This window comes from Natator depressus, chromosome 6 (assembly GCF_965152275.1).
Source record: "Natator depressus isolate rNatDep1 chromosome 6, rNatDep2.hap1, whole genome shotgun sequence".
Classification (NCBI taxonomy): domain Eukaryota; kingdom Metazoa; phylum Chordata; order Testudines; family Cheloniidae; genus Natator; species Natator depressus.
In genome coordinates, this window is record NC_134239.1 from 28,696,373 (window position 1) to 28,716,917 (window position 20,545).

General features: G+C 39.1%; 1 protein-coding gene across 1 annotated transcript in view; it reads left to right on the forward strand.

Moving 5' to 3' along the window:
* The window catches only part of TSG101 (tumor susceptibility 101), a 47,301-nt gene extending 27,828 nt beyond the window's left edge, over window positions 1–19,473 (forward strand). The window contains exons 8-10 of the mRNA XM_074954880.1: window positions 13,010–13,212; window positions 16,198–16,437; window positions 19,032–19,473. Of these exons, the coding sequence (XP_074810981.1) occupies window positions 13,010–13,212; window positions 16,198–16,437; window positions 19,032–19,121 (533 nt within the window). The 3' untranslated portion in view covers window positions 19,122–19,473. The remainder of the gene's footprint in view (window positions 1–13,009; window positions 13,213–16,197; window positions 16,438–19,031) is intronic.
* Window positions 19,474–20,545: the final 1,072 nt, after the last annotated feature.

The following is a 20,545-nucleotide window of genomic DNA, read 5'->3' on the forward strand; positions in this document are numbered from 1 at the left end:
ACAGCATCCTTCTAGCTAGATTATGGCATTTAGCCACAAACCCTAGCAGGGGAGAGTGCATTGCTGTCCCATCCTAGGGAGAGCTTTGGAAGGGATTGTGCCTCAGGCATGCAGAGTTTCTTCTTGGTGCAGAGAGGGAGGAGTGCAGAGGGTGTACTATCCAACAGGATGATATGACCAGTTTTCCTCTCCCAGCCTGTGGCCCACATGGCCCACCCCAATGGAACAATGTTTTTTTCTACTTGGGGATAAGCATAAATGGGAGGAAGGGGAAGTTCCCCATTGGAGTACATGGCAAAGAGGGGGTGTTGCATTGACTTCCACCTTCTCTGGAACCATAAGCACTCTCAAGGGTGCAGGGAAGGAACAATCCCTTAGCTTCCCCAAGCATGGGAATTGAGATTGCCCTGATACTTGTGCAAGACTTGCCATGGCAGGAAAGGTTCCTTGAGCCCTCCCCTCTATCTTATTATATTTCTTGGCAGGGTTCAAAAGTTTAGTTCACATTGCTCTTCAAAATAATCACACTTGATTTTTGCTCTTCACTGCAGTGTACTAACTGCATTATAGTTATGGCTGGAAAAGCACTTCATTTTAAGGCTCTGTTTTCAGACTCTCTACGTAGCATCTGTTTTATAGTGGAGGGCCAGCTCCACTATAGTTAAGTTTGAGTAGATGCACAGTTAATCTGCCTGTTTCATGCCAGTAGAAATGGGAATAATGTTATGCTTGCTTGATTTATTGCATGTTTGATTATGCATAAACTGACAACTACTTACATTGGTTACTTGTAGATGTACATGCATCACCATTTCATGAGGTAGGATTTTTTGAGCTGTCAGATCACTTGCATGCATCCTGCCTTAGACCAGCTTGACAACATGATTTATCTCACTGAGCTGCTTGATGATTTTAAAGAGCCCCTCCCAGGCAGCTTGGAGTTTATTCTGCCACTTTGGAATGAGTGCCATAACTTTATTCCCTGTTCCATGTGACCTGGCCTGTGCCTTGTGGTCATACCAAACAGTCTCAGTCTCTCTCTGTCTGTCTCTCTCTCTCTCAGGCTTTAACTAGGTTCTCCTAAGCAAAATCCAGGAGTTCTGTGAGCCTTTCCCTGAAGGACAATATATACTCTACTGCTTCCCCCTCAGGAGAGGTCTTAAGCTCCCACTCATCCTTCACTTGGTTCTAGGGTTCCACACCCTCCTTCCAAAGAGCAGTGCAAAAGGGGAAAACTGGTTTCTTAGTGAATTTCTCTATAGGCAGACGTAGATACAGTAAACACTTGTCCCAATCATGCGATTGCTGTTCTACAGAAGTTTCCAGCATCATTTTAAGTGTCCTATTAAATCTTTCCACCAGTCCGTTGGCTTGAGGGTGATATGCAGAGGCCCACAAGTGTCTGACCCCATGTTTCTCCCGTAAGCCCTTGTGTAGGGTTGATATGAAAATGAGCCCCTGAGGAACTTGCTGGGGGGGAAGCCCATCTTGCTGAAAATTGACAAGAGAGCATCAGCATCTGTGCCTGCCTCTACGGAGGACAGAGTTGCAGTCCTGCAGGATAGCAAGTAGCATAATCTATCACCCCTAGTACGAATTTCTTTCCAGTCTGAAAAAGCGGCAAAGAGTCCTAACTAACTAACTGACGTATTGGAGCATAAGCTTTCGTGGGTGAATACCCACTTCGTCGGATGCATGTAGTGGAAATTTCCAGAGGCAGGTATAAATATGCAAGCAAGAATCAGGCTAGGGATAACGAGGTTAATTCAATCAGGGAGAATAAGGCCCTCTTCTAGCAGTTATGGTGTGCCCACCAAGGGAGGAGAAACTGCTTTTGTAGTTGGCTAGCCATTCACAGTCTTTGTTTAATCCTGAGCTGATGGTGTCAATCTTACTACGGGGTCCCACAGTATCCATGGTCAGCCTCAAAAAAGGTTCCTCTATTATCGTAGTGGCCCTTGACTGCTTTACACTTTCTTGAGCTTTTTACACTTCTGGTAGGAATCACATGGTTTTGAGTATTCTTTGACTGTCTCAAAAACTCTAGGCCAGTAAAAATTATGCAACAGCCTGTGTTTCGTGTGCTGGATCTCCCCATGTCCTGAAAAAGGGATGTCATCGGAGAAGTTTAACGTCTTAAGGTGATACTTCTGGGACACCACTAACTGTCTCCTGGTACTCCAAGTCTCTGTCTCCCCTGGGGGAAACCATTCCCTGTAAAGGAGTTGCTTATTCCATGGGAATCTCTCCCTGCATTCCTCAGATAAGAGGGCTTTCAGAACTTGGACTGGCCACAACAGCCCTCACCTTCTCTAAGGAGGGATCAGGCTGCAGCTCTGTTTGGAACACAGCTGCCAGGGCAGGGAGCGTAGCCTGCTCCTCCCTGCTAAACTCATCCTGTTTCCCCCTCTTGGCTGGGATATCATCCAAAGCAGCACTCAACTCAGCACATTCTCACAGGCTGGAGGGGACAGTTGTGCCAAATGGCAGGGGAACAGAGGCGGCCTCTCAAGTAAGTAGTCCCAAGTCATTTTTAGGAAGGAACTGGTATTCTTCTCAACTGCGGATCTTAATTTTTTACATAAAAATGTTTGTTTCTTGCTGCTACAGTGTTGTGGCTTGTATAGATGAAGGACTATTAAAATGTCCTGTTAGGTCACACTTATAAGCATAACATGCAGTATGTCATTAGGGATCAAGTGTACAGCATTTTATTTGTTATACTGTGACATTTAAATAGGCTTTTTGATTAGTGAGCTTAATTTCAGTTTCTTCAAAGCAGTTTTTTTCAGTCTTGTCCCATTCATTATCCTTCTGATTCTGTTACGGGTCTGAAGTTGCTGTAAGGTCACTTGTGAAACCAGACTCTGCCTAGTAAAGGTTAAGTGTCTGAGTGCTCCTAGGGATTAATGGCTATGTGCCATAAAAATCTTCCCAAAGCTGGGCTAATTATGGAAGTGACAGAAAATGCTAAGGGTTCATGCTCTGTAAGGAGCCACATTGAGATTGTTTCAAAATGAAACCTTACATGTGCAAGGAGTTAGTAGAAATCCACCATTTCCTGTTTCATTAACGTTTTTTGTCGTCTGAATTTCCATTTTTAAGATTAAGATGTCTTCCCTAATATTTCCTTCCTGGTTTATTATTAAAATGTCTTGTACAAAAGTGTCCTAAATAAGGGATTTTCAGAAAACAGCTAGTATTGAACATTGACTTTGGTTTTGCTTTATAAATGTATATTATATTTAAAAGGAGTGACTAGAATCTTGTGAAATCTCACATTCATGATCTGAGTGTCTGGATGGTTACAATTCACTTCTTCTCATAATTACAGTTGTCTGGTAGTGAGTATACTCTCTTGTTCCTTTGGGAAACTTTACAGGGCTAAGAATGTTTAAACCTCTCCTGGCTACCATAACCCACTGCTTTCTCTTTTCCCCTTCTGCCCATCCCTTACCTCACAAATAATTTCATATAAAAGTGATGGTAAAATCTTTGCAATATAATAAAACAATGTATATAACTCATTACTTCAGTAAATAATAAGATTTATATTCAGTTACTGTAAATTAAAGGGTTTGGTTCCCCTCTACGGTGTTCCTGTAGAAAGTGCTAGTCCTGTCTCCTCAGCATTGAAGCATCCTTGAGAAATTCCTTTTGGTTTATGTGCCGTTTCACATACTTTCATTGCCACATGTGATAGGTGTTTACAACTTTTAACAAAATATTGTAGATGTCTTTATTGACCAGTAAAGTGCCTGAGTGACATGAGCTAGAAATGACACCTAAATGAAATGTATTGTATATACATTTTTATGAACCAGACAACATCATCTTTTTAATAATCTATAAATCAGCTTCTACACGAGGGGTATTTAGTCTATTAATAGATGAATTGTACAAGAAGCTTGTATAAGTTTTATATATAAAATAAAACAGTAATGCCTACTGGCTCTGAATAGGTGCCATTAGGTTTAGAACTTTGTGCTGCATATCCTGCATAGAACCATTAACATGCAACACATGCTAAATGAGTCCATTACTACTTGGTGAAAAATATAAAGCTGGCATTGCTTTGTTATAATTTTTCTATCATGAAAAATTAATGATCAGAAATATTGATGATACTTAAGGGATGATATTTAAGGTACGTTTTTCAGTAGTTTTAAACGACTTTCTGAACGTGTGGGATTGTAAAACAGATTTATCACAATATGCCGTACGTCTTTCTAGTATTTATGGGGTAGATAAGGTAACTCATAAAAGAGAAGTTTTTACTTCTTGAAAAGTTTTCTACATTCTCGTTTGTTGCTTGTTGTGACTAAAAATGACTTGGCTTAAAAACACCTGATTCATCTTTATTCTGTTGACCTGGATGAGGGTGTGTACCTTTGGCTCATTTAGCAGAGTTTGGTGAGTTGATAATATAGGTATTGCATGAGTTGTTTTTTTTTTTTTTTTTTTTTTTACTATTATCCTTGTTTCAATTGGGTGGCTTCAGGCTTTGAAATAACTGGATGGGAGAAGCCTTTGTGTTGGGAGCAGGAGAAAGGAAAGGTTGAGGGGAGAGCCATGGGCTTTGGAATATAGCTTCTAAGATCTGTGGGAGCAGGGATAGCAGTAGAATGGGGGACAAGCAGAGGCCTAATGTATAGTTTCTAAGCCCAACATAGACTAATGAAGAGTTCCTAAATTCCATGTAGACTTTCATGGAGTAACCCTTGGGAAACAGTCTAAAAACAAACAATTTCCAATACCTAATAATTTAGGTAAACTTGATTTACGCCCCCAGAAATTTACTGATCAGTAACATCAGAGTACTTGTAATTTCTGCTTTAAAATAGCATTCTTTTTACTAGAAAAACCAGAAAGTTCAAAGTAAGTGTGCTAGAGTATAGTTATGGAAGATGTATTGTCATAAACCAAATGAATCTAGCTAACACAGGCACAAAGATGCAAATACTGATTTAAAGCATAGCTAATACATACACTGTTAAGGCTAGAGTCTGTAGTAACAGCCTTCCAACTTCTGTTGGCTTAAATTTTAATAGTTCATATCATTTTTAGAGTAGAACTTTATTATTTTCAGATTAGCAGCTCAGTCTTAACCTTTTGGAAAAGTTTAAATAATATATGCATCCCAGAAGAGGACTCTTTCTTTTATAGTTATTCTCTTATAAAACTCTTTTGTGCATCAAAAAGGTAAGCGATACACTGAATTCTTGGCCAAGGTATATTCAGTGTGGTGCAGAGTAGGTGTTCTTGGCCCATTACTTGTGGCATTGCCTTTACCTGCAACATTCCGGATATTAATCTGTAACTTTAAGACACAGAAGCTGTAGAGATCAATGCTGGTCTAAACCCAGGTCTCTTCTTATTTGGAGTTAACATAGACAGCTTTATAGCACTGCAAAATCCGATGTGAAAAATATATTTGATTCCTGATGTAAATAATATCTGCATATACCCATCTTAGAGTATTTTCTGATGCTCTTGATTTCAGAGTTCAAAATCTCAGATTAGATTTGATCTTGCATCTGGTCAGTCTTTCCGGTTCTTGTGTTATCTGGAGTACATGGTTGACAGCAGAAGTCTTTGCTTGAAGTATCAGCCCATTGACTATTAGCTTGTGATTATGTGGTCTATTTTCTGCTTTTAAACTTTCTTCTGGTACTGTCGTAGGCTATCTCAGAGAAGATAGCCAAAACAGTTTCAAGTAAAACAATGCTATAAAAACCCAACTATTTTAAAAATAAATAAGTCTGAACCCATGATGTGTTCAGAAACAGATCTGTTCTGTTGCGCAACAAAGATGTGCACTACCTTGATGATTTTATTATGTCTGAGATGCTGACAAATGAAAGAAAGGTTCGAGTGTACTGATTTTAAAAGGTTCAGCGAAAGTACTAGTTCAAAGACTGATTATTTAGAAAAAGGATTTACTCATAAAGTAGATCAGATAATTGTATCGTGCTCCTTTTGCCACACAACCTGCATGCTGATTTGCATAAAGTATAATGGCATTCTTGACTGGAAGAATTGGATGTTTTTGTATGGGGGGGGTTAGGCTTCTGAGAAAGAGTCAAGATTAGAAACTGGTATGAGAGAAAGCCCATTTAGTTGCTTGTAAAACTTTGTTTGGAACATTTTGATTAATTTAATGTGTTAATCAAGAGGATGCACTTAGCCATCGTTACAGCTTGGGGATAAAGTTGGTTTTATGTCACCTTTACAACTCCTCTGAACCTGAGGTCAGTCAGGGACCAGGCTATTCCCTCTTATACATTAGAGCAGCCTTAAGACTGCTCTAATTTATGTCTTAGCTGCTTGTGACCCTAATCAGTTATTCTGGCAGCTGGGGATCTCTGGGGCATAGATATACCCTGGCTACTCCCCCTTTTCCCTAACCCACACCTACTGCAGCAGAGGCTGGGGATGTGTGGCGTTGGACACTCCACAGTGACTCCACGTCAGTGGGGGATGTTGGAAGAATCCTTCTCCAATATACGTACCAATATATATGTTGGAAGAATCCTTCACCAATCCGTTTAGATGGCATTGTGGCTGTTTTGTGCTGCCAGTTTTGTGCCAGTGTAGGTCCAGGATCCTGGACTCCAGTTCTTCCTCAAACACCTGGAAATGTTATAGTGGGTCAGTTCCTTTCCTTTCAGTTCAGGCATTCTTTGTTCTCCCAGTCCTCTCTCTGTTATACTTTTTATGTTTTGATTCCCAAAATGTATTTAATTACATGACTACAATCACACATTTAATTTTTAAAAATTACTATTTATACAAAATAGATCAAATTTCAAAGAAACAACCACAGATGTATCTACCCTCTCCTTAGGCAAAAGCCTGAAACTTGAGATGGGCTTTGCTGTGTGCCTCCAAGGTCAGCAATCTTGGCTCTGTCAGAACAGTTGAGAATGAATTCCAGAGTTTAGGCCCATCCACAGAGAACGCATGTTCTCTTCACTTCTGCCTTTAAAAATAAATGTCTGTAAGGAAATACTGAGTGGGGCAGTTACTGTACAACAGAGTATTCAGGATTGAAAGTGTTGCACACTTAATTAGGAAGAAATTTTCTGAGACATTTTAGTATGGAAATTTTTGCAGTCTGTTCACCTTTTACTTATTTAAGAATTATTTTATAGTTGGCTAATCCAGTAACTTCTTTGGTGTAACTTGATATGCAATAACCACCAAATTAAAATTACTAATATTTTTCTTATAGTTTGATTTACTCTAGATTTAATTGTTTTTCTTACGGTTTGTGGGTTCAAAAGAGTGTTTTCCCCTCTGGACCACTGTGTTGGAAAAGTAGGCTTAATTTTAGGTCTTAGTTACTCGCTCACTTTGGCCAGTAGGGCAGGGAATGCTGAGGAGGGAGAGGTATGTGCCTTGCACTGCTATCCTGAGATGAATTTCAGATGATATGGGAATCCCTTGACTGAATCTGAAAGGATATACAGTCATCAGTCAAGAGGCCTGTAGTGAAAAAGTAAAGGAAGTGATCTTGAAGATATAACTTTTTTTTCCCAAACATATTCTCAGTTTTAGTCTTTAGAGGTATGTGACTCTTGAGGGAATTAGCCTAATTCATAAAACTCTTTCCGCTTTGTGATTTGCGTAATTTTGAGAGATTTTGGTTTGGCTATACACTGAGAGTATGATATGCGTGATGTTATGACAACGTCTGTATTTCGACAACTTGACTTTATCCCTGTGTAAATGGCTTCCTTGGGTGTTTTCTCTTTTCTGAAGTTTCCCTTGCAGCAACAGGGCTTCAAAACTATACAAAGTTCAGCCATATAAAGGTTGCACAGTCCAGTCACGCAGGTTACTACAGTGATTCCTGTTGCTGCAGTTGAGATTTAGTGTATCTCAAAGTAATTACGTGTAAACCAGAAGTATAAGAGAAATTGCAAAGCTGTGTATTATTCTTTAATAGATAACAATTAAAGTGATTTGTAATGGAGACTGGAATGATTACTTTTTCAGTGCAGGGATATCAACATGAAATTGGAGAGACTGAAGTTTTCTGCATTGTATACATGCAACATTTTTCTGCAACAAATTGAAAGGTTTACTTTATCTTTTTAATATGTACATTAATTAGTCTAGCAGAGGACATATAGCTACTTGCTCTGAAAGTGTGATCTGCAGAAAAAATTCTATTAATCCACCTAAAGGCTAATGCATTTAATGTTACGTTCAAAGAAAGTGACTAAGAAAATCTTGGCAGAGAGTTGATTTACATGATTGTTTACTTTTTTTTCTCTCGCACTTGCTAGTATTGAATCCCATGTGAAAATAGTATTTGCTTAGTGACTGTAAATTACAGGTCACACATACCTAGTAACCACTTTACTGTGGTAATCTCATTTTATATTGTTTAATAATAACAACGTTGATTATTCATCCCAAGTTAATTATCATGATTATTACATAGCACTTACAAGTTTGTTACAAAGGAAAATATCTTTTACGTAATACCATCTAACCTTTTTGCAGAGTATATGGAAATTGGTTTTGGATCTAATTGAGTGTACTTACCCAGTAATCTGTAGGAGTCTATAAATGTTTCTTACATTTTATGTACCAGGTGAAACCTATGAGTTAGAGCAGGGGTGGCCAACCTGAGCCTGAGAAGGAGCTGGAATTTACCGAAGTACATTGCCAAAGAGCCACAGTAATACATCAGTAGCCCCCCATCAGTTTCCCCCTGTTCCCAGTCCCTCCTGCCAATCAGTGCCTCTCCCTCCCTCCCCGCACCTTCCGATCAGCTGTTTTGTGGCGTGCAGGAGGCTCGGGAGGGGGAGGAGTGAGGGCATGGCAGGCTCAAGGGAGAGGACGGGAAGGGGTGGAGTGGGAGCAGGGCCTCTGGCAGAGCCAGGGGTTGAGCAGTGAGCACACCCTGGCACATTGGAAAGTTGGCGCCTGTAGCTTCAGTCGCGGAGTCGGTACCTATGGAAGGAGTCGCATATTAACTTCTGAAGAGTTAACTCTGGAGCCACAGGTTGACCACCCCTGAGTTAGAGTAACTGCAGCCAAGCTGCAGCTAGCCATATTCTTTTGTTTGCCCAGATTAATTAGGCCGCTTTAACTGAATTACAATAGAAGTTAATTGTATAATTCACTTATACAGAATCTTCTTACAGTTGGCTAACTTTATCGCTCTAAATGGGTGAATAAAGCAAACGTGGTTATCCGCTAAAGCCAGATAAAATAATTTAGCCAGGAGAAAAACTTCTGAAAACTTTCCCTAGATATTGAGTAATTTTATTATAAGTAAATGCCTAATGTTAGATACCTAGTGTGACCCTGAATGGTTACTTCTTATTATAACACTGCTACATATTCTTAGTCTACTGAAATATAAGATTAACATTACTCCTGATATACAACAGTTAGTTAATAATTGCTGCTTTTCAAAGGAGAGTTGTAGCTAAAAATGCATCCTCTGTGACGCAAGGCTTTCCCCCCACATTTTTGGCTGAATGATGGTAATAATCATGAAATCAATTGGGAAGAGTAGGACCTCAGAGAAAACTTTAGGCCCTTAACCCCATCCAGTAATTAGTCCTCAGCAAATGCCATGTTTCTAGGTTCACATATATGTTTGTTTGCAAATACACAAGATAGGCCAGTCAACATCTCATTTTTGTTACTTAAATGAGAGGAAACTATGAAAAGTACAGTTCTGCTTCATATGATGTTTTTTGATTTTGAGGGTTTTGGGGGTTGTTGTTTGCAAAATACGCTCATCTAAGATCTACTGACATTTTGCATTTCCCATTTTCGTAGAGTCTTCTGAAGTTGGAAAATGAATTTTTCTTATGACTGAGCAGCAGTCCTTCCATAAGATTATTAAATAACAAAATCCTGAATTAACACAGGCTTTTTTAATCAGCTATATTTTTAATTAAGATGACTGGAAGCTTTCCTACAATCTGGAACACGTACTAAGCATTAATTGTCTGGAAAGGCAGTTGCACAATGCAAGTACATCATATGCTCAACATTTCTGTAGGGTGTAAAGGAAATCTTGGACAATTCCCCTCCCCCCACACACAAATTGCATTCAGTAATAACAGAAAACAATAGTCTAATCTTGGGTCCTAGCATTAATGCAATATCTTACATTTGTTGCCTGCAGTTAGAAAGGTAACATCCCACGCCCAGTTGTTTTCATCCTTTTCCAATTATAGCAACTTTTGAATGAATACAGTATAAACTTCAAGCTATATATTCACATTTTATGGAAAGATTTAATCCTTTTTACATTATGTAAATAGGCAACTATTGTACCTCTTCTTCTGTATGTCTGAGTAACTTAATAGTTTATGAAAGGCTACTGCTTATTTTATATCCCATAGACTATGGATCTTGTTCCTGCTTGTTGTTGTTTTGACTCTCACTATCCCTTTGTAGCTTTCTAGAATTTACTTTAAATAGTTCTGATCTTTTTGCTTGGGGTGAATATGAAGGAGCAACATACAAACTTTTGTCTTGCACTATATTCAAATCCAAACAATTGTATATAGTTATGCTTTTGCTTTTCTCTTTTGTGATATGTTTGTGCTTAAGTTTACAAACATTGTTAATGAAAAGAATACAAATAAAATAACAGCAATGATGTGAATGCAGGGCATTTCCTAGAGATTGACCTCTAAGGTCAATGGGTTAAAATGTGCCTCAACTTCTCTCCCAATTGGTCAGTAATCCCAAAGAAACACACTATCTCAATCATTATTGCTTTATTAAGTTTTTTTCATTTTCAAGAGCTTTCTTTTAAGACATTTGAAAAACTAAATATAGCCAATGTTTGGGAAGTTTGGTTCAGATGTATACTTGAGTGATCAACAAAATGAACTGTGAAAACTTTTAAAACTCAGTGCTGTGCAGACTTTTGTGAAAAGTGTGTATATGCCTGTGCGTGTTAAGAATCGATCAAAGAGTTTTAACTGACATGTAGTTCATTATGCAGAGGGAATACTCTGGTTGGTAGTTACGCAGTCTTCCTTAAATGTGCTCAGCTATACGTTTTTAGAGAGAAGAGGAGAGACTCTTGGCAGAGGAGCTGTGAACATAGCGAATGTTATGTTGGACTGTTAATTTTAACTTCGTAAGAAACTCGCTTCAGTAGTGAACAGGAAACTTAAACAAGTCTAAGAGTGATACTGGACTTTTCCATCATCTGGAGGATAAAGAATGAATCAGTACCTGACAGTCAAGTTTTGAAGTAAAGAAGCTTGTGTGCACCTGCCTTCAGTCAGATTTAGCCACTAGAACAAGTAAAGAAATATGGAAGGTGGGATGCAAACCTCCTGAAAAATGAATATATCGCTACAGAAAATAAATAGTCATGTCCTCACAAGAGATGACGAAACCAGAAAGTGAAATCTGAGGAAACTTGAAGGAGAGACTTGGACCAGAGACTGTGTTCCAAAGGGACATTGTGGAACTGGGTACCCTAACCAGTGAATAAAACAGCAACTGATAGAACAAAGCAGCCCCAGAGACTTTAGGAAGAGTAGCCAGAAATTTACAACAGTTTACTTTGTTGTTCAGTGGACCGGAGATTATAAAAACAGCCGAATTTGGGAATGGACCAATCACACCAATGTCATGATGTCTTTTATGGATGCTCTCTGTCACCCAAATAGGTTACTCATACACAGATCATCTTAAAGAAAAAAAAAAAAAGACTAGTAACCAGGAAAAGATTGTAATTCAAAAAGAAGAGTTTTAATTTTAAAGATCAAGGGAGAAAGAAAAAGGATGGATGGCTGCGTATGAAAGCTGTGGGGCACTTTGAGTTGATGTTTAAGGTAAAATACAATTTTCATACTAAAGTGATATTACTAATTTTTGTTGGTTTTGATGTTAGTGTGACATGAATAATTGGTGCTAAAGGCATACAAATATTTAAGAAAACAACATTTTTAGTAGTGTTAATGGAAATAATGTTTGAGTTAAATCAAGTGTGAGAATTTGTATGTATAAAGATTCCATGTTAAATCAAAAGGACATGTGCAAGACCGTCTAATCTGCATGAAGACAATGGGGAAAATTGCAGATTAGAAAGCACTTTGGGAGTTTGTGACTATAATGTTTTAAGGACTGCTTTTTACCTACCTATAAGGAAAGAGACTTTTCAATTGGGAACATTTTTGTGCATAAATGAAATGTTACATTTGGATTTATATTCGAATGAGATGAGAATCTACTATGTAATCAGATATAGGAAATTTAAAAGTACTGATACAGAATCGTAAAGGTTTCAAGAAATGATCTGTGTATAATTTAAGGTATCAAAAATAAACCAGCATTTGTCTTGGATGTGATTCTGTTATTGCTCATTCAGTCTTTCCCCCTTATTTCAGTGTTGAAAGCACCAATCAAAGGTTATATTCCGATAGAAAAGCATCTGCTGTGTTGTTCAGAATTAAGTTTAAAATATCACATGTGGGGTGTATCCATTTACTTCTGGCTGTTTACTAGGTTTATCCATCCTTGTTGGTAGAAAGTTTCAAACTACAGAGTATCTGAAGACCAATTTACATTCATAGGCCAGCTGTTAAACAATCATAATAGTTACATATTTGAATGTTATCTTTTATACTAAGCTCCTCTGGAGTTTGCCATAAATTCAGCCTTCTGTTAGAGACTGAAACTAACTGTTTGTGGATCTCAACTGCACTTCTTGGTGATGAGATGGGCAGCCCCTTTTTAAAATTAGGGTTGAAAGCACGGTCAGATTTTAATGTGTGCTGAGTGGATGGATACACCTTTAAATTTAGTTCATGTATGGTTTTCTGCATTTCATTGTGGCCTCTGCATTGCTTCTGAAAATTAACTAACATGGAAAAATTCATTTTATGTTCCTATCTTATATTCTTAAAGCTAGGTGCAGGGATTTAACCACTTTCTGTCAAATGGCCCTGTAACAAAGCTATCCAAAAGAGTGAGAGATAATTTTGTGCCTGTGAATTCTATTCTGCAGGTCCCAGCAGAGATGGTACCATCAGCGAGGATACCATTCGAGCGTCTCTCATTTCAGCAGTGAGTGATAAACTGAGATGGCGGATGAAAGAGGAAATGGATCGTGCACAAGCTGAGCTCAATGCCTTGAAGCGGACAGAAGAGGACCTGAAAAAAGGTCACCAAAAGCTGGAAGAGATGGTAACTCGCTTAGACCATGAAGTGGTAAGCTGATTGAGAAAGCAATGCCATATGTCTTGATTTTCAGTAGTGAAGTGAACCGTGTATGTGTACAGTCTGTTTTGAGTATAATGGATATTCCCAGGCTTCCAGTATGTCAGTTTTAAAATGTCCCCTTTTTTTAGTTGAGGGGTGTGTGTGTGAGAGAGAGCACATGAGCAAGGAAAGTGGATGGAAATGGAGTTAAGACTATTCAACTCACTGTCCAGAATATCCACTTTATTATTTTATTTAGCAGTAGGGAAACTGTAATACATTTTATTGAAGGATATGTACTCCTGAAGATGATGTTGATGTAGGGATGTGTATAACTTTCTGCCTCCATCTCTCTGATCCTATGTCCCCTCTCTTCCCCCACATAAATGATATGGAAAAAGGGGTACACAGTGAGGTGGCAAAATTTTAGATGAGACAAAATTTTTCCAGATAGTTAAATCCAAAGCCGACTGTGAAGAGTTACAAAGGGATTTCAAAAAACTGGGTGACTGGGCAATAAAATGGCAGATCACGTTCAATGTTAATAAATGCGAAGTAATGTGCATTGGAACATATAATCCCAACTATACATACAAAATGATGGAATCTAAATTAGCTGTTACCATGCAAGAAAGAGCTCATGGAGTCATTGTGGATAGTTCTCTGAAAACATCCACTCAGTGTATGGCAGCAGTCAAAAAAGCTAACAGAGTGTTAAGAACCATTAGGAAAAGGATAGAAAAGACAGAAAAAAATATCATAATGCCACTATAAAAATCCATGGTACACCCACACCTGGAATACTGCATACTGTTCTGGTTGCCCCATCTCAAAAAGATACGTTAGAATTGGAAAAGGTACAGAGATGGGCAACAAAAATGATTAGGAGTATGGGACAGCTTCTGTGTGAGGAAAGATTAAAAAACCTGGGACTTCGCTGCTTGGAAAAGTGAGAACTAAGGGGAGTCTATAAAATCATGGCTGGTGTGGAGAAAGTGAGTAAGGAAGTGTTATTTACTCCTTCACATAACACAAGAAGCAGGGGCCACCCAATGAAACGAATAGGCAGCAAGTTTTAAAACAAACAAAAGGAAGTATTTCTTCACACAATGCACAGTCAACTATGGAACTCATTGCCAGTGATGTTGTGAAGGCCAAAAGTACAAGTGGGATCAAAGAAGAATTCAGTAAGTTCATGAAGGATAGGTCCATCGATGGCTGTTCGCCAAGATGGTCAGATATGCAACCACATGCTCTGCGTGTGCCTAGTCTTTGACTGCCAGAAGCTGGGAGTGCACAACAGGGGATGGATCACTCAGTTGCCTGTTCTGTTCACTCCCTTTGGCTGCTGTCGGAAGACAGGGTACTGGGCTAGATGGACCCTTGGTCTGACCCAGTATGGCTGTTCCTGTGCTCTGAACCTCACTCACGCTATGCCCCTCACTGTGTGTGGCTGCTCACCTTCCTTCAACTGTCTGTGGTGCTCGTCCCTGGTGCACTGCGGGAGATTGAACAGGAGTTTCAGGAGGGGAGGGGATTAGAGCTGTCTGGTGGGGGACAGGGCCCTACACTGAGACTTGTGCACATCAGAGGCTTCTCTTGGTACTGCTGCCTTGGTATAGCAGGAAGCTGGGCAGCAGCACCAAAAGGAGCCATTCGTGTGCCAGTGCCTCAGCACAGAAACAGTCCATTCCCAATCCTTGCCACTGTGTCAGCTCTTTGGTGCACTGTGGCAACAGTGCTGGGGAGCACTTCAGTCTCCAGTGCCATGGCATAGAGGCACTGGACTCCATCCCTACCTCAGTCTCCCTGCATAGCTCTGGACCCTCAAGCCAAGGGCCCCCATCCCCCACAACAAAACGCCTCTTCCATCCCTCATGCCCACATATCCCTGTTAAACTAGTCATCAGAACTTGCTAATATCTCATTATGCCTCCATACGCAGCACTCACTCTGGCCTCCCACATTTTTGCTCATCCTCTCATGGCTTCTGAACTACATCTCTTCCCCTGGAGCCATCACCTTCCCAAACCCCTGCTTGCCATCTGGCTCCACAGGGTCTCTGTGTTGAGCCAGAGCCAATGAGTCTGCAAGACAGCCTTGCAGCACTGGAGAATGGGAGTAGCTGTTAGAACTGGACAATTATAGGCTAATCTTGGCAAAACTTAATGGTAGGTTGTCTTGAATGAAGGGGGATAACTATTATTGTGGGTTAACTTTACAAGATCAAAAGTATCTTATGTCCAAGATATTACCCAGATATATGTGTAATCCCTATTTTGAAACTTGTGGGGATTTTGCTTCTTTAACTAGAGGGACCTAAGAAAAAGTGAGGAAAGCAGGACAAAATTACAGAAAGGAAGGAGCATTTTTCAGTGTCTTCTTTGTAATAGTTAATATATTAACTTTAAAAAGTATATGAAAAATTCAGTTGTCCTCTGAAGGATTATTGTGCGAAAATTGTAAACTAAATTCAATCATTAAAGTGCAAAATGGAGGAATTTCTGTCCTGTTTAAGTACGAATCAAACACAGTCTTAACTAGGGGGTTGCTATCAGGTCTTCTATAATTTTTCATTTATATATCACTTTTCATCCCAAAGGAGACCATAGGCAGTCACAAATGTGATACAGTATGTACAACACTGAAATGTTAGCCACCTCTGTGATAGATAGTGGGAACCAGCCAGACAACTGGCAAATCAATCATGGCATAACCATAGCCAGAATAATATAAAATAAGTACCTCACTCTTATTCCTATTTATACATTTTAAAATAGCATTCAGTTTTAAATTAGAGGAAATATCTAGAGTCTATGTGGTGATAGGATTTACCATAGTAAAACCCTAATACAAGTGAGCAAAGAAACTGAGAGCCAACTAGAGTTCTCAGAATTAGTTTATCTAGTCAAATGCATATCAAAGTAAAATTTAAGAGGTCATTTGGATCTCAAGAACTTTAACAGAGCAAGTATTTTAAATATTTTTTTTTAGGCTGAAGTCGATAAGAACATTGAACTTCTGAAGAAGAAAGATGAAGAACTTAGTTCTGCACTGGAGAAAATGGAAAATCAGTCCGAAAATAATGACATAGATGAAGTTATCATTCCAACAGCACCACTTTACAAACAGATCCTGAACTTATATGCAGAGGAAAATGCCATTGAAGACACCATCTTTTACTTGGGAGAAGCATTGAGACGTGGGGTTATTGACCTAGATGTCTTTCTAAAGGTAGGTTTCGCAAGACACTTTTGAATGTGCATTGAAAGTTACGTATTTGACTAACGTTTTGGCACTGAAAATTCCTGTGTGTCTGTCTCGAGATTGTGTTGCTGGGTTGGTTTTTTTTGCCAAAGGGGAACCAGTAGGTTTAAAAATGTCTGCATTTTTTAAAAAGAGAACTTCAGTTAATAAAAGGAATGTCCGTGCTTATGAAAAGTCCCTAATTAACAGCATTGTAGACGAAAGTCCTGTGTTACTAGGCCAGGTGTAATGGTGGCAGGGCAGTGTGCCCACCTTGCTTTATCACTGTACCTTCACCCTGATTGTGGAGAAACTAAGTGTAAAGGTGAGCAGTTAGTCAGTCTCTACCCTCATTCTATCCTTGGTGCCTTTGCTGAAACAGCTAACTAAAAGTTTGTGGTAGTGTGGATACAGAAATGAACGCAGACCACCAACTCATTTCCCATAGCCTAATGCTCCACCATGTTCATCTTTTTCTTCCTTACATCAGATTTTTCTATTCCAAGCAGAGTTTCAAATGCTTGAGTGGCTTTGGATCAAGACATAGCCAGATACTGAAAGATGAGTAAGAGGACAGAATGAAATACACTGTTTTAGGCATTGACTTCAGTTGGCTATTGCAGGTTGTCTGATTCTGAGGCAAGCAAACCGTATGTATGGACAGACAAAAAGATACACAGAAGCCACTTCTATAAAAGAGAATACGCTCATTACCACTGCCTGCCTATGGATTTGTTTATTTATGAGTATGGTGAAGATTTGACACAGCTTATTAGCTAAATGTGGCAGTGATCTTTTTTTATAGGTGGGGTATAGAAAAGGGAAAGAAGGGGACGAGGACAGTCGCAGCTTGTCACCTGTTTAGCTGTGGTTATCAGGCTGGGTTTTATGGGCATTACAGCAGAGGTGTCTCTTAAGGGAGGCAGTTGCAGGAAGACAAGGTGCATGTGGGAGAAAGCCTGGAGGCTTTTTACAGGAGAAGCTGACAGGCGGGCAGTAAGGGCGTGGGACATTGGCAGAGCAAAGGCAGTGATGTGTGTCACAGAAAGTTACTAAGTTAGGAAGGGTGGGGTGAAGTTGTGAAGGATGCAGGGGTCCACCTATGCGGAGCCAGTTGCATACTTGGGGAGGCCTGTGTCTAGGAAATAGTTTACTGAAGTCACTTCTCTTTTTTAGTATCTCTCTGCTTTCCAATAGTGTAAAGGCACACTAAATTGGTATGCCTTGGTATGCCTTTAAGCTTTCACTCAACTTAGAAACAGGAATTGTAACTTAAATCTGACCAGCTTTACATTCCATAAAAAGGTTGCAAACACCACATAGATTCACTTTAAAAAACTTATCTCCAACATGGAATGGTAGTATAGATATTTTTTTAATGGCTAGTGCAATAAAAGGCCTCATCCCTATGAGTCTGTTTTCATTTATAACCAAACAGGTAGTGTGGAAATATTTATCCATACTTTTTGGAATGATAATTCACAAGTATTTCAAACATCTTTTGGCCCTGTGCATACGAAATCCTTCAAATTAGATGGGAAGCATATAGCTGATATTGAGTGACTTGATTTTGACCAGTTAACTGAGCAACCAGACATTTTGCCAACCCACTTAATGACTGTCTTGGGGTCCAGGAAGGAAAAGCAAAGGGTTTGGGGTTGCTGATCGTAGTCTTGTCTTAACTTCACTTATAGGTCAAATCATTTCAAGAGAGGTTGATAGGCTAAATGTTTAATTAAGGATCAGGATAAAAAAATGCCATGCAGTGGGCAAAAAGATACCCCACCTGTATTTTGCAGGTGAATAAATCCACAGCGACTTTGAAACAAAGTATTAAAAATGCTTAAAATTAAACTGATTCAATAAAACTATTTAACTTTTAAAGCTCATTGTTGTGTGCCCATCTTAGTTAATACTCACTCCTTTTATATTTCTCAAATACAATGCCTAAGGGACTCAAAAGTCTAGTAGTCTGCACCTACGCAATCAGTACTATTGGTTCTTTTTTCTAATGATAGAAGTTCACTGACATTCCAATTTGGGGTGAGACTTCAAATCTGGGGTTCAGCTTTAGCATCCCATGCATGGAGAGGCCAGATAATGGCTTAACTTCTGGTCCTTAAGCAGCTTGGCTGTTGCATTCACCAATGTGGTCTTCACCCCAGCTTCCAACAAGTATCGTTGTCTCTCATGGGAGGCACAGTAGTAATCTACAGTGATTCAATTTAATTTGTTATACGCTCCATAAAATGAAATGTTTTTACCAGATACTTAATTCACTAAAAATAAACCCTAGTGAATGATACTTTATTGAATTTGATTGCTATTTCTTAGCAAAGAAAGTGCTGTGAACTATGTGTTGCAGTTTGCAGAAAGTGTAAAGTATTTTACTTTGGGACATATCTTGAGGTCCTTACTCTGTGTTTACTTAAATCAGGATTTGGTCCTGACAGTATAAATATCCATTTCCAGAAATAAACATCACATTTGACTCAGATTATGCAAAGTATTAAAATTTTGGATTGCAGATAATCTCAGATTGTAATGAAGACCATACTAAATTGTATCTTCTCTTTCCCCAGCATGTACGTCTTCTGTCGCGCAAGCAATTCCAGCTGAGAGCACTAATGCAGAAGGCAAGAAAAACTGCTGGACTCAGTGATCTGTACTGACCTCTCTGACTTTAACTGGGAAGTAGGGCTCCTTAAGAAACAGTCACTCTCTCTTTTAATCAGTAGGTGCCCAGAATAAGTTATTACATCATTCAAGTGTAAGATATTTTGAATCAATAATATATTTTCTTTTTCTTTTTGGTAAAGACTAGCTTTTATTAATGCACTTTCTATTCCCTGTAACCTTTTTTGTGTTGGTGGATTAATGCTAAATAAAACTTATTGCATAATTTTTTTCTTCCTATGTTTTTGTTTAGAATATACTTCCTTTGCAAACAGATACGTCTTCCTAGTTTGTGCAACTTTTTATTTAACTAACAAACATACATATCACTAATAGATTGCTAATAGAGACCTGGAAACATCTTTTCTTCAGTGTCCAGAACTAGGAAGAATAAACACAGTTGCTTTAAGTATGGCTGTTATGTCATTTTTAAGTTTATTATAAACTAATGAAAGCAGGGTGCCCAAAGTAAAGGCTTGTCTTCTGTGCTAGATCGTGTCACCCAGGAAATGTGATTTCTTGCAGGGTGACCATAGCAAAAACAGTGGTGATTTTTTTCCCCCATTCTATTTAGATATTACAAACAAATATCACCCACTGGTAGTATTGCAGTTTGTAAAAACAGCTAGACAAAATAGGAAATGTTGACCTTAATTATGCTGAGGTGTATAACACTTTTACTTGTAATCACCTCATAGATTTGTTTGAAGCTTCCATTTCCTTAACAAATTGTTTATGCTGCAAATTGCTTTCTATAATCTACACTAATGGATCCTGCTCTTTTCCCAGGTGACTAATTACCACCATCTCCTCAGCAACTTGATGTCATTTGCTTCCTTAGATTAGGGCTGGTGTGGGCTACCTCAGCAAATCCTTCATGGAAACCAAATTTTCACATCCTTTTCCCCTTCAAGATGAAGTGCAGAGGTCATATACTGTAAAGGGCCCAAAACAAGCAGCATTCACACTTCCCTAAGCAAACTGCCCCATTTTCATGCTAAATGCAATGACCTTCCTCCCATAAGAGGCCAAAGAACTCCATGTATATCTCCCAAGAGTCTGAAGGGAAATTTCCTCCTCCTTGTTGGAGTCTGACTCTGAAGACACCTCTGAGGAGTTTTAATGCAGATGACATGAGCCGCTTATTCTAGAGCTGGATGTATGGCCACTATTCCTTTAGGTTTTCCTTTCATTCAAGATGGCAGTTTTGGTTCAGTTTTTTTACTCTGTCATGAGTACAAGAAACGGTTTTGTTTCCCCCCCCTCCCAGATCTCCAGTAATTATTTTTCCTCCAACTAACTGGTCCTGAGAAACATGCCCAGCTTTCACATTAATCAGAAGCTGTGTATCCCTCCCTACTTTCTTTCTGGACCTAGAGTGGGACAAAAAGGATCCTGCATTTGTGGTCTGTTTCTTTAA